The sequence below is a fragment of the Oryzias latipes genome, chromosome 23, assembly GCF_053564925.1.
Source record: "Oryzias latipes strain Hd-rR chromosome 23, Olatipes_Hd-rR_3.1".
NCBI classification, from domain to species: Eukaryota; Metazoa; Chordata; class Actinopteri; order Beloniformes; family Adrianichthyidae; genus Oryzias; species Oryzias latipes.
In genome coordinates this window covers 22,872,594-22,886,312 of record NC_136259.1, presented here as the reverse complement: position 1 = coordinate 22,886,312, position 13,719 = coordinate 22,872,594, and the positions used below count along the sequence as shown (strand labels likewise).

Here is a 13,719-nt window from a genome sequence, read left to right as displayed (position 1 = left end):
TACTACACTATTTAGAAAGAATACATTTGTTTTTTGTGAGGTTACATAAAATTGCATGTTAATAAAATGGAGGGAAAAACAACTACCAGGGTAACATGTCAAATAATTTAGTTGAAAATTATTACATCTTTTAGAAAAAACAGCTGCAACTTCCAGCTTTTTCTACCACAATTATCACAAAAATGCATGCGAGACTGTGGAGGGACTGTACATCAATACAGACTAGAGAGTTTCAACTTTTTTAATTTTTGAATGCTGGTGTGCCGTGGGATTTTTGTCAAGGATAAAGTGTGCCTTGGCTCAAAAAAGGTTGAAAAACACTGCCTTAAGAGACGTCATGAACATGGACCGTACCATTTGGTGTGTGTGGTATTGTGGTGTACATGTGAGGATAATGGAAGTTGCGCGAATCCTTGTCAAATCCTTGGCTCTAATTCCAATTTGTTCCCACATGTCTTTTTTTCTTTGACAATTTTTAGAAAATCCTTCCCTGACAACTATGTCTCTGGACAAGAGGATTAGAGACACCAAGCTGAACGACTGCAAATAAACAAACGTAATACAAACCAATCATCACGCCACCAAAGCCTTTGTACATGTCGTGTACAACCGACAAACACTTGGTTGAAAACTACTGAAACTACTAAATCAGTAAAACTACTGACTGTCCATAAGAACTACACCGAGTAAGTGTGATGTCACCTATAGAAAATGGTTTACCTTGAGCTCCAACCAAATGAAGTCAATTAATTTTTCACTTTTTTGCAATATGCATACCATCATGTTGGAGCCAGTCGTCATCAGTAAGTAGTGATCGGTTCAGCTGAATTCAAGTCAATGTTCTATGCAAACTACTCTAGCCAATCAGGAGTGAGCTTGTTAAAAAGACCACAGTCCTAACACTTGAAAAAGAGCCACAGGACATCAATAATCCATGTTAGCTACATTGTTTGCTTCTTTTTTCTGCAGCCATATTCTCAGTCTCACCCATCTGCTTGGACCATTCTTGAATACGTTTAGGATCAACCCAAAAATGTTATGCAGATTCCTCACCAGAATGTTCTTTGGCGTATGCCAAAAACTGAAGTTCAAACGCTAACTAGAATGAGCATTTTTTGGCCATCGCTACATGATCGCTACACTAGCTCACAATACCAGAGACACCCAGCCGGCCACTATGAGAGACTGGCGTCTAAAGTACCACTCACCTGTTACAACCGGCGTTAATTGGAGATTGGCGTTAATTAGAGACCAGCCACTATTGGAAGATATATGGAATTCTGACAAATAGCCGTTTATTTTTCCATAGAAGTCTATGGGATTTTGGCTTCTTGGAGCCAGTGGGTAAATCCTGTTTGGAACGCCAGGGGGGAGGAGTCACTCAGTCCAGTTCTCATTTACAATCAATGGTAAAATCTGTATTATAAACAGAGAGAAATTTTTACCAGTTTAGAAGCTAGTTATGTTTATCAGTTCATTTATTCCAGATTTAGCGCCCTGTTGCTTAAGGGAGGCGGGTTATAAAAACCTATGAATTGAGCTCCCCAGTCCCTCATTGTGTTCTGGCATAATTGTGGAGGGGAGTATTGGGGGGTGGGGGGCTTGTGGGTCTCATTCAAGTTGTAAAGAGGAGATTAATGGTAGATCACGTGGAGCACCTGCATCCATTCCACAGCAGCCCCCACCTCCAGCCCCGTCTCTTCATACATGTGGTGCATCCTGCAAAAGAATCCCACCAGCACTCAGTGGTGACCCCCCTCCTTTTTATGGTGCTGCTCCAAAAGCCTGCCGTACAGTCCTGCCTGACACCCCCCTTGCAGCCCGTGACTGATTAACCACACACCTGCTGCACGCCGCGTGCCCTCTGTTATATTGTACCGCAGTTATCAACAAGTATTTGGCTCATTTTACTGGAATGACAGTTATAGATGCAAGTCACTTAAATTTGCAAATTGGGGGTGGGGGTGTCACAGTGCATGCTTTGTGGTTATTGTGCGATTCCTGAAAGGTTTCGGTGTTTGCTCCGGCCTTTCAAAGGCGGGGTGTGAGTTTGAGGGACTTTATTAAGAGGCAGCGGCACTCACCGATATGTCTCCCCGCGCCGCCGAGTAGGACCTTTCAGAGATGCTGCCAGCTGTGAGGGGCCTCCAGTCACCTGACAAAAAAAAATAAATAAGCCACACACGGAGAGTAGCGCAGCGTCAGGCTCCAGGCTGAGGAAGCAATTGTGCGTTTGCAGTTCTGCTGCGGGAGGGGAGGTCTTTCCATGATGGTGTTGGCCTCTGGCACACACTTGCGCCTTTTGTGCTGGAGTGTGTGTTCACGTATGAGTAATGTTGTGCAGTAGTCCCAATTATGGCTCCAAATCTCTGAGCAAATAATGGCAGAAAATGGAGCAACAAAAAAGCCCGGAGGAGCACCTGTCTGCTGGAGCGTGCCAGGTGCAGAGACACAAGCTTCCAGCAAACTCAGACGGATTTTGTCTTAGTGTCAACACTGGGGGACATAAATGCTTAAATGCCCCAAACAAAGCCTCTGTGGGCATCATTTACTTTTCATGGATGGAAGTCAGTCCTTTTCAAACAACATAAAACATATTTCTAAAATGGTTCTGCTTATAAGACATTGCTCTATTGGACCTTTTGTTTTGTTTTAACCAAAAAATAAATTAAATAAAAAATAAATCGCTTAAAATCTCAAATAACTTGACAAACTTAACAGTGTCTGTCTTTTAAACAAGTGACTCAATAGGACAAGGTTTGAAGGGTTCAGCAAGAATGAACAGGTACTGTCGCACAACCTTTTTACCAACCAAGAAACAACAATCCTTTTTAAAGCATCTGGAGGACAAGGAATGGACGTGTGGAGATTAATAGACACGTTTTTGCCATTTAAAATGCACAAAAATGTAAACAATTGTTAGTTATTGTAATCTAAAGCAATGGTCCCCAGCCCTTGGTCTGTGGGTCAGTGGGTACCCAGCAGATTAAAAAATAACTCCACCTACATTTTTTTCGTTTTCTTGGCAATCCGTGTCTGAAAGACGTTTTATTTGGGAAAGCTACTGGATTCTCTGCACTATATCTGACTCGTGACCCATTCGGTCACGTGTCTAAAATGAATTTGTAATTTTCTTAACGCGGCAGAACTGACCGCTTAACTGAAACCCCCAAGCTAGCAAAGTTAACAAAAAACAAATTAGGAAAGTTTCTTTTAGCAGAAAAGATTCAGAGAGGAAACAGAAAAAGAGCCTTCAACTTCAAAATACAATAAATCTGCATTTAACAGAAAGAAACCAAGAGTATTTACTCCAAATATGGATTCATTTTGACAGTTGTTCCCACAGACTGTAATAATAATGCAGAATATTCAGCAACTGGATGTCTAATGTTATGAGGATGCTGCTAATAAAGTTTTTCAAAAGGTGGATTTATATGGAGGATTAAGTTTTAGAAAATACCCGTTTTAGTGAAAATCTTATTCGGTTTTTATCTTAATAGTCAGACAAGGCTGAAGTTGGCGTCAGTTTTTTTGCTTTTACTTTGACAGTTATGGGTGTAGTTTACAAAAAAAGTTTAAAGCAGCAGATATTTTAGAGGGCGAAGGTAAACTTTACCTTCAAAGTTGAAGCTTAAAAAAAAAATTAAAAAATAATCTGACACCCACCTCAGTCGCGTACAATCCGGTCCATAAAAATATTGTCTGAAATCTAACCGATTGGTGACCTGAAAAGGGTTGGGGGACCACTGATCCAAAGAACTTCAAAGTCAACTTGAATTAATTGACTTTGTTCTTTTGAAGTAAATCACAAAAAACAGGAAAAAACAATTGGCAAAAATAGATTAATAAATAGAAGATCTAGATGATGATTACATCAAGGGATGCCAGACTGCACCACTGTTTATGAGCTCATTCAAACTGACCTAAAGGCAGATAAAAACAAGCCAGAGGTTGAAATTATGCAAAGTCTTAATGATTAAAAACCAGGCTTTTCAGGTTTTGCAGCTTTAGCTTCCTAAAGTTCAGCCTACTGTTTTTTTTCCACATCAAAATAATACAAACGAAACATTGTTAGAACATTCTACCACCCTGTATAGTTCCATGTATGGTTGACTGTCTTTGGTAAATTCAAAGTGTTTCCACACACTGGACTGGAATGATGGCTTGATCACTTTTTGCCGCCATCACGTGTTGTCCACTGTGATGCACTTGGTCGTTTATAGTTAAATAAACCTACTGTTCCTCAACCTAAATGGGGTTTATAATAATATTATAATATTAATATTATTTTATTAATATTATAGTATTGATATAGTATTGAATTGATAATCAATTTATCTCATTTTGAAAGTTTTTTTTTTTAATGGTATAGGTTGATTTGATCAACAACTTCCTCAGACAGATCGATCTTGTTGAATATTCGGAATATAAATCGATTTATGTGACTTAATATACAGCTTTATATACTGACAACTTGTCACGATATGAGGAAAACTTGCGATATGAGGGATTAATATTGCGATAACGATATAATTTGCGGTATATAAACAAATAGCGAAACAAACAAAAACATCACTCCCATTTTATTGCAACAGTTTAAGAATTGTACTCCAAATGACCCTCATTGACATAGGAGGGAACATCTAACATAAAAGGGCTCCATCTGATTGGTCAACAACGCTAAAGGCTCTATCTGATTGGTCAACAACGCTAAAGGCTCTATCTGATTGGTCAAATGCATAAAGGGATTTATTTGATTAGTTAAATAATTTAAGCTGCCATAAGATTGTTTTAGCACATTTAAGGTAACCATTTATTGCATTTTTGCTGTGTTTTGCGATATGCAAATTTATCGTTATCGCGACATCAAGCTGTGCAATATGCATACCGCAAAAGACGGCGAAAATCGCAATAAATGGTTACCTTGACCCTTGTGCTATCCTAGGCACTTTAACATTGGGAGTGGGGTCATCTAGACCCACTAGACAGTGCTCTGAACCTTTTTTCTTCAATGATTTATGATCTTCACTGGTGTCCATGGATTACATGAAATCTTTCCACCTTTATCCACCTTTGTCATGGTAGGGAGAACACGTCAATGTAAGGGGGGGGGGGTCATCTAAGATAGCACAAGGGTTAAATGTGCTAAAACAAACTCATGGCAGCTTGAAATATTGAATAAATGAAATAAATCCCTTTATGCATTTAACCAATCGGAAGGACCCGTTTACGCTGTTGATGAATCAAATGAGCCCTTTTATGTTTGATGTTTGCCTCCTATGTCGACAAGGGTCATTTGGAGTATAATGTTTATACTGTTGCATTGAAATGGAAAGGATGTTTTTGGTTGGTTTGATATTTGTTTATATACCGCAAATTATATCGTTATCGCAATATTAATCACCAATATCGCATATCGCGAGTTTTCCTCATATCGTGCAGCCCTATCTTGCGATAACGATAAATTTGCGGTATATTGTGCAGGCCTACTGACAAGCAAACATTTTCAAAACTCTTTCAAGGACCCTAGACCATTCGTGGTCTAGAATAGTGCTTTTAAACCTTTTTTGACCCACGGCACACTTTAACCTTGACAAAAATCCCGCGGCACACCAGCATCCAAAAAACAAAAGATAAATAAAAGAGAAACTCATAGTCTGCATTGATCTACGGTCCCTCCACAATCTCACGTGCATTTTTGTGATAATTGTGGCAGAAAAAGCTGGAAGTTGCAGCTGTTTTTTTTGAAAAGATGTAATAAAAGTCAAATTAGAAGATTTAAAAACTGTTTGATGTGTTCGTTGTTGTTTCAAGATGTTAAGAGGAGAGACTATTTGCTGTCACTTTAACCAATGCATCATGGGAGATGTAGTGCAAACAGCCGCTGAACGCATATAGACTAGCTTCTCTGAGCTTCATTGTTTTGTTCACTTGTTCCTCCACGGTCTGATACCGGATCCCGCGGAAAGCTACACCGCTAAAGACGAGCTTTAGCTGGTATTTTTGTTGGAACTAAGCGACTTTATGAGCAACGAGGAAGTGAAGACTTTAACCACTTCTGACTGGTCAGACTGATGACGTATGATTAAACCTCCAAGAATGATTGGTGGAGACAGTTAAAGGGGCGGGACTTTTCCGCAAACAGCTGAAGCTACGGCTAAATCGCGGTACCGTCATTCTTATCAAAATGTCTTAAATAGAATCCAATAAACGCAAAGAAAATAGTCTTTAACGATCTTTCATATTCCTAACTCCTCAGTGTTTTATCAGGGCCTGTTTGGATGAAAAAAGAGCTGATATCCTGGAGATGGTAAATGTTTTTAGATCATTTAATGAGGACAATTTCCCACAGCACACCTGACCATCTCCCATGGCACACTAGTGGGCCGCGGCACACCCGTTGAAAAACACTGGTCTAAAGCACAGTTTTTTTCCTTAAATCTTCCGATAATCCTATATCGCGAGCAAACGGAAACGCCCTCTAGGAGAGGTGGAACATAATGATCTACACATTTTTGTTGGAGCGTCTCCCTTTTACAATTGTAAAAGCTGATAAACGCTTTAAAATTGTCAATAAACGCTGAAGTCGATAAACGCAGTTGTAGATCCACAGTAAAACTCAATTTGGTATATCTGCAGTAGTGTAATTTAAGAACAGCCGCATGGTTTTTCGAGCGAAAAATATTTATTAATTTTTATATTTTCAGTTTTATATAAAAACATGGAATAAAATATTACATTATTTCTAAATAAATCATTCCACATGAACATCTGGAGGAGAAAACTCTTTCTACAAGCCTTCAAATGAATCCAAATGAACCAGTGAGGTTAGCATATTTTTTCATTTAAATGTTTTAAAGCAACCTATAAATGTCTGCAGTGTTTATCTAGTCTCCGACTTGTTATCAGACTATAAACAAACAGCCACAAGACTAATTGAGTTTGCTGCACACGCTCCTCCCGGGTTCCTATAGGTTGTTTTGTATGCGGCGCTCAGTTTAAAGCCTCTCCAGTTACCTGAGTTGGACTTTCCCAGTTAATGTTCCACTCTAGCGGTTTGATCTTTATTAATATGGCACATCCTGCTGTCCCTATAAACCTCTTTTTTTGAGTCACCACACCCTCTGGGAGAAGCAGTTAAGGGCTCGCCGTGGTGTGCCAAGGAGCAGATGAGAGCCTGTATTGCAGCTCGTTAAAAGAAAAAAGGCGCTGCATGTCATAAAAGCGTCAACGACCTTCAAGGCCAGCCAGAAAACCCGATGTCATGGTGTCTTTGTGTGGTCATACGTGTTCTCTCCTCACAGACACGGGAGCGTGAACACACCTGTCTGCTTGTTTCTCAGTGGCGGTTTTTGCTTATCACACAATCTCAATCAAACTTCCAAAAAGTTCTGCTGCACTCACCGGACAGAATAAACGTTCTAACAGAAAAAAAAGGTCAAAAATGGTTTGAAAACTCAATGTGACCCATTCTGAATCCCAACATCTCATTGTTTGAATGTTTACAAAATCTGTTGGCAAAACTGACACTGGAGGTCACCTAGCCATGTAATTTTAACCCTTTAACACCGCTTTCGCTTTAGCTCCAGTGTTTATATTCTTTCGACTATTGTAACTCTTCCATCATTTCCGCAAATAACGTCGTTCCAGCCAATTCTAAAGCAGAGGAGAGCAGCCTTGCACTGAAGTGTTTCAACTCTGTGCAAAGCCAATGTGAAAAGCAGCTTTTCTCCACGTCAGAATCGGCTGATTCCAGTTGATTGCATAAATGCTCCATAATTCACGGTATGTCAAAGAAAATTCGTCATTTAGGTGTTGCTGTCGACATCTCCAGTGTTAAGGGGTTAAGCTATTAAATGTTAAAAGAAAAAACTAGTAAAATATAATTAGTAAACTAAAAAATGTGGACATTAAGTAGAATATTTTATTAGATTTAAACAAACCACCTGAAACACTTTAAGGCTCCTTCAAGAAAGTTTGTCCGAATGTCAATGATAGAGCGCTACATAGAGGTGAACTTTTCAAAAGAAAGCCTCCTTTATGTGTTTCATGTAATCTAACTTCTCAAGTAAAAAAAATACTGCCCCAGAAGCCTTTAAACCAATGTGAATGTTCACTATGCAAAGTGAATGCAGTGGGAGAAAAAATTAATCTGTAGAAAACAGAGTATACAGTACTTTGAGTTTAGAAAGTCCCTAAATGTATCGCGGTTCACCTTTCACTGCCTTACTGTTTTGCAGACGTGCTTTTTTTTTGGCTGATTGTCAATCAATCTCCTCCTCCGTGCCATGTCCCCTGTTCAGAATACGTTCAGCTTCATAAATGTAAAAAATCAGATCTTTGTTTTCATTCTATGATTATGGACTTACTTTTTCCATAAAGGTTTGAACTTTAAACGAGACAGTGTGAAAATGTTCCTGTATGTCAGAGAAAAGTATATAAAGTGTGTAGTGATGGGTTTAACAGCATTAAAACTATAATGATTTTTCTATTGTGGATTTTGCTGATAGTGGGTCATTTCTAAAACACAACTCCTGCAATGAGGGACCACTGTACCAAAAAATTGTTTGTTGGTATAATGGAATTTCCCCAATTCCAAGCCGTCTTTTGTTTTTCTACTTTTTAGTTTCCTTTCTGTTTTGAATGTCTGAAGGTTCCCTGTGACTGCAGGTGTAGGGGAGTGCTGCAGTCAGCACAGTGCTGGGCGATGTGGGAGGGCCTGAGCAGGACACGCTGCTTGTTGTCTTAAGTCAAATGTTCAGAGGTATCTGTTTAGAACTGCTTTTTCTTTCTGTAAAACTGTAAATCCACCATTTTGTTTCTGCATCTCCTCTGCTTATTTCTATTCTACGTCAAGTGTTCTTGGTAATTATGAATGGCTCTTTCAAATAAAATTTGAATTATTTTTATTATTAATATTAGGGAATTGTTACATGTCAGAGTCCCCCAAAGTTTTAATAAACACAAAAAAGGTTGTTGAGTTTTCTAGTATCGACTTTTATGGAAAGTGTTACTGCAAAGGATTAAAATATTTCTAAAACATTAACATAAGTGCACAGTGTATCTTGTGACACCTTTGCTGAAACCTTTTAAACTTGAATAATTCCAGATGTTTTTCTTGTCTTATGCAAATGTTCCTGCATTCAGAGTATTTCAATTAAGCTTAGCTTACAACCAATAAAATCTCTGTTTTTCATTTCTCTGCGTTTCCTGTTTTCTGCTGTCTACCTGTATCTGGGAGCAGCAAACAATAAAATATAATAATATAGAGGTGATACAAATGATACAGGCTTCCTTGACTTACACCACATCTGTGCCTATTAAAATTTCAAATCAACTGAAGCTTCTTGCAAACAAAGCTGTCGCAGAAAAAAACACATCAGTGATCAAAAAAAAAACCTGCAAATACTGCTTAGATCTGAACGTAGGTTCTTTTAAAAAAAGATAAACTAAAAAATAAAGTGTTTCCTTTATAATGGGAGTCATTGTCTGTTGGGATGGCAGTAGGTAGGGTTGCTTAAAGTAACAGAAAGTCAGGCCCTACCTGTGTAATCGTACGGCACTATTGGATCACACCAATCTGGCAAAGGGGAAAACCCCTCCTCCAACTCAGACGGGTTCAGATGAGTGTCTGGTATTGGTCGGTCCAGGAGGAGGAGCTGCACCCGGGAAAGAGAACCCAAATCTCCGGAGTCACAACCCACTGTGAGTGCTGCGAGGCCCGGGGACAGTTCTGCAGGAAGAGAGAAGGCGTTTGAGGATAAAAATCCTACTCCAGGCAGTGGTTAGCGCTCTTTCCTCACAGGTTCAAGTCCCTGCTGGGACCTGTCTGTGTGGACTTCACGAGGCCGGAGAATAAAAACCCAGAAAACAACCAATGCTTGTTTAGAGCTGTACATTTTTGATAAGGAACAAGAAAGCCAGTCAGGCCTCTACGTAGGCCTCCCACCTACATAGTAAATGAGCAGACAAATCACAGACTATTGATGTAACTAATGGTATTCAGCTGAAAAGTATTAAGTGCTCACAAACTTGTTCTGACTGGAAGATTTATGAGTCCCTTGGCTTAAGAAAATGTTAGAAGTGATCTTTTTGTACCTCCAAAACAACCAGTGTCCCTCCTGACTTTCAAATGTTTGAATAGATAGTTATAGATAATAGACAGAAATAAATCAGTGTTTCATGTTTATACATGCTTTTCTTGTTGTTACTGTTGTGTAAATCATTGATTAAAATTACCATTAATATTCGAGCAATCAATTTCATAGTGCTAAAATAACAACTAGCCCTTCACACTAACTCAAACCCCAAAAAATAGCCCCCGCCCTCAAAAAGGTTGGTGATCCCTGTTCTAAAGTGTCCCTAGATGTGAGAGCGTGTATGCAAGGGCGCATGATTGTGGCCCTGCGACAGACTGGCGAGCTGTCTAGGTTGTGCCCTGCCTTTGCCAAAGAGTGGCCAGGCTATGCCCCAGCAGCCCCGTGACCCCGTGAAGGAAAAAAACAGGTTCAGAAAATGGATGGATGGATTTATGAATCCACTGTGTTCTGATGATGAAAACTTGGATGGTTTATGATAAAATTACTAGTTGAAATACTCCCCCCCACCCCCCCACAAAAATTGTTCCAACGCATTGCATTGGTGTCCGTATTTGCCAATCTAATGAACATTGATGCACACTGGCTTTTTGCAGAGACTTCTGGAAAATTTCTAGGGCTCTGGATTTTGGAATTGTATTTTCAGACAGCACTAGAAAATGGCAAACGCACTGTATAGTTCACAAAGTAGTTAGTAGTAAAGTAACTCGGACACAAACTAAATTTACATTTTATCAAGACGGTACTAAGTTTGATATATGTGTAGATATATGCTTTTTTGTCTTCTTTTTTTTTTTATTAAATCTTATTTGCTTGAAATAAACCAATTCCAATCCAAAAAAGAGGCAAAAATAAAAACGGCACACTTCAATAGAAAAACTTCCCATCAACCTTTTGATCAATCACCTACCTCTTGGCCTCTACAGGCATTCTGGGTAGTGTAGTCATTCCACAGTGGTCAACTATTTTGTTTCACTTGATATGCCATAGAACTTGGTGCACTTTATGTTCCAAAAATGACGGTACTTTTAGGTTTTCCAGGGAAGACTTGGATTTTTTACAGGAAACTCCACACACACACATACACACAAAAAAGAGCACTCAAGCAACCATCGCACAAGATTCCACCAAAAACTTCAGAAACTGAATCCTCAGTGCATAAATGAATTTGAAACATATGGACAAATATTTTCTTCATTTTAATGGTACAAAACTCAAAATAGAAAGGTTTTCACACCGTCATCCTGCCTTTCACACTCTGACACCCCCCCCCCCCCTCTCAAGCTCTGAAGTTCTCATAGTCACACCCAATTAAAAGCGGATCAGTGACAGTGTGGCTCCGAGCCCATGCAAATCTCCGGCTCATGCTGGTTGGGTGTGGAGTCATCTTTGCAACCCGAGGGGAATTCACAGAGTACGCTGGGGTGCAGACACACATGCACGCACACACACACTCAAAGCTTCTGGATCATAGAAAGTTTTCCGTTTGCCTTGATTGGGTTATGCAACATTTACACACTCCTCCTTCAGTTCAGATGTTTTCAGTTGGGGGTAATAAGACTGGTAAGGTAATCCATCAGGTGAGAAATAGGGAACTGTTGCCTCTGCACACCGTTCTTAGGAGTCGTTGGGAGGAAATCCCTGGGATAACCGCGGCTGTAACCTAATGTGGTGGGACACACTTTCAGTTAGCCTGGGTATTAGTCCATCATTAGCCAGAAGCAGCCGCGAGATTGAAAAACCATTTGCAAACACAGAGACTGATAACAAACCACTAATCCGGAGTTTAAGTGCTGCCCACATTTTTACCACCTACTCAGGGTCAAACTGTTTTCAACTCGCACAGCTCATTTCATTCAGCTAAAAGCAAATATCAGCCAACTTTCTAATATGTACACTCCACAACAAACGGTGTGAAGTTTAAATGTAAATGTTCATTTCTAAAAAAAAAACATAAAAAAAACCCAGTTTAAATGACAAAATCTTTGTGTCTATATATTAGTTCCTGAAATGTTGGTCCATATTTACTTTGAGACATTGAATGAACAGCTGAGTATCTGGAATTTCTCCCATTTATCGACTCCCACGTCATTTATAGAAGTTCCTAGAAAGCTTCCAAGAGCAATTTTGATAGGATTGCTTTTATACTCTTGAAATACCTGTTCATTTTGTGAGTCTTTGGCATCATTTTCAGATTATCAAGATGGTAAATAAAGGATTTATTCAAAGGCTGCCTTGGATGCCGTCTCCCTTTCAGATACTTAAGGTTTCTGAATCTGGTGGGTAGATAAACATCTCAGTTAGCTTAAAGCTACACACCAGGCATGCGATGCACGTTCTTGAAGACACCTTTATCACATGATGTTCACACTGGACAAGCAAGGAAGGGCTTCCTTGTCTTTTTCTACTGTTTACCAGCACATGTACCTACACTTGGAAGAGGCTTGGTGCAAATCTTGCTTCAGGCTTTTTTCTTCACAGCTCTTTTCAAATACATAAAATACTTTTTCATAAACTTTGTGGACTTGGGCCCCTTTTGAACTAAACGATTCAATTGTCAAACGGTAAGAACTTCCGTAAATTAAAACGGATGCCATCTGTACGTCACTACCAAATCCTGATTAAAGTTTAACCCGGTTTAACTTTCAATCACGTTCAATAGACACGCATTTCATGCATAGAGCCCAAAAACGGTTGTAAAAACCTGAGTAGCTACACGTGAGTTTTGAGTGTGGAAGACCAAAACGCAGATTTACATAAAACCTTTTATTGAAAAGTGGCTTAAATACGTCGCAGAGCGCGGTGAGAACGTAGCTTTAGTCAAATCTAGAAAGAAGATACATAATTAAATACATAATTAGTTGATACACAATTAGTTGATTCAAATTGTAATTGTGCTTAGTGAATTTTAAAACCCAGATTAAAAAAGATGGAAAAAAAATCTAGAAATGCTGCAGCTTAATTCCAAAAATGTTCTCTTAGCTAAAAAACTGGAAATAAATGTAACAAGACACTGAATAACATTTGAAAAAATGTTAACAATAGAAATTAATCCCTAATGCTCTATTAACTAAAATGTATGATTGCCTAAGCAAAGCATAAAAATGTAAAATATTGTCAAAAAAAGGTAAATCCAAAAGAAAGTCATATAATTTAACAAATCAACAACTGATAAAGCTAAAAAGAAACCTTAAATTCTAACACTTAAATTATTCTACAACTTTAAACTTCTTTATAAGCCGTAAAGCAGTAAAAACTTAAAATTGTATTTCCAGAAGTGAATTTAAGACAAAAGAAAATGGGATGCAACCAAACCTAAAGAATAATCAAGTTTTGAACAAAGTAAGAGAATCGGATTCAACTGTTAGAAGTTGAAATAGCTGAATAAATTTGCAGGCAATATTAAAAAATTCTCTGAATTTCTCTACAGTCCTATGGAGTTCTTTATATGACAAGTGTACAAAGAAATAATAGAGAAAAATCGTTTTCAGTTTATCTTTAGTTAGGATAATGGTAAAGTCTACTTTTACTGCTTAAAAAGTACATTAATGTGGTATTTTGACCGATAAAAAAGCTGAAAAATGTGTTACATATTTAACCTATATTTTGCTGTAAGTTGTTG

At 38.6% G+C, this 13,719-nt stretch overlaps 1 protein-coding gene across 3 annotated transcripts in view; it reads right to left on the bottom strand.

Moving 5' to 3' along the window:
- The window catches only part of LOC101163941 (uncharacterized), an 89,786-nt gene that overhangs the window by 38,837 nt on the left and 37,230 nt on the right, over nucleotides 1–13,719 (bottom strand). For all 3 annotated transcript variants that reach the window (XM_023952500.2, XM_078941804.1, XM_023952499.2), the window contains 2 exons: nucleotides 9,545–9,733; nucleotides 2,085–2,155 (listed from right to left, as the gene is read on the bottom strand). In XM_023952500.2, coding sequence (XP_023808268.1) covers nucleotides 2,085–2,155; nucleotides 9,545–9,733 — 260 coding nt within the window. The remainder of the gene's footprint in view (nucleotides 1–2,084; nucleotides 2,156–9,544; nucleotides 9,734–13,719) is intronic.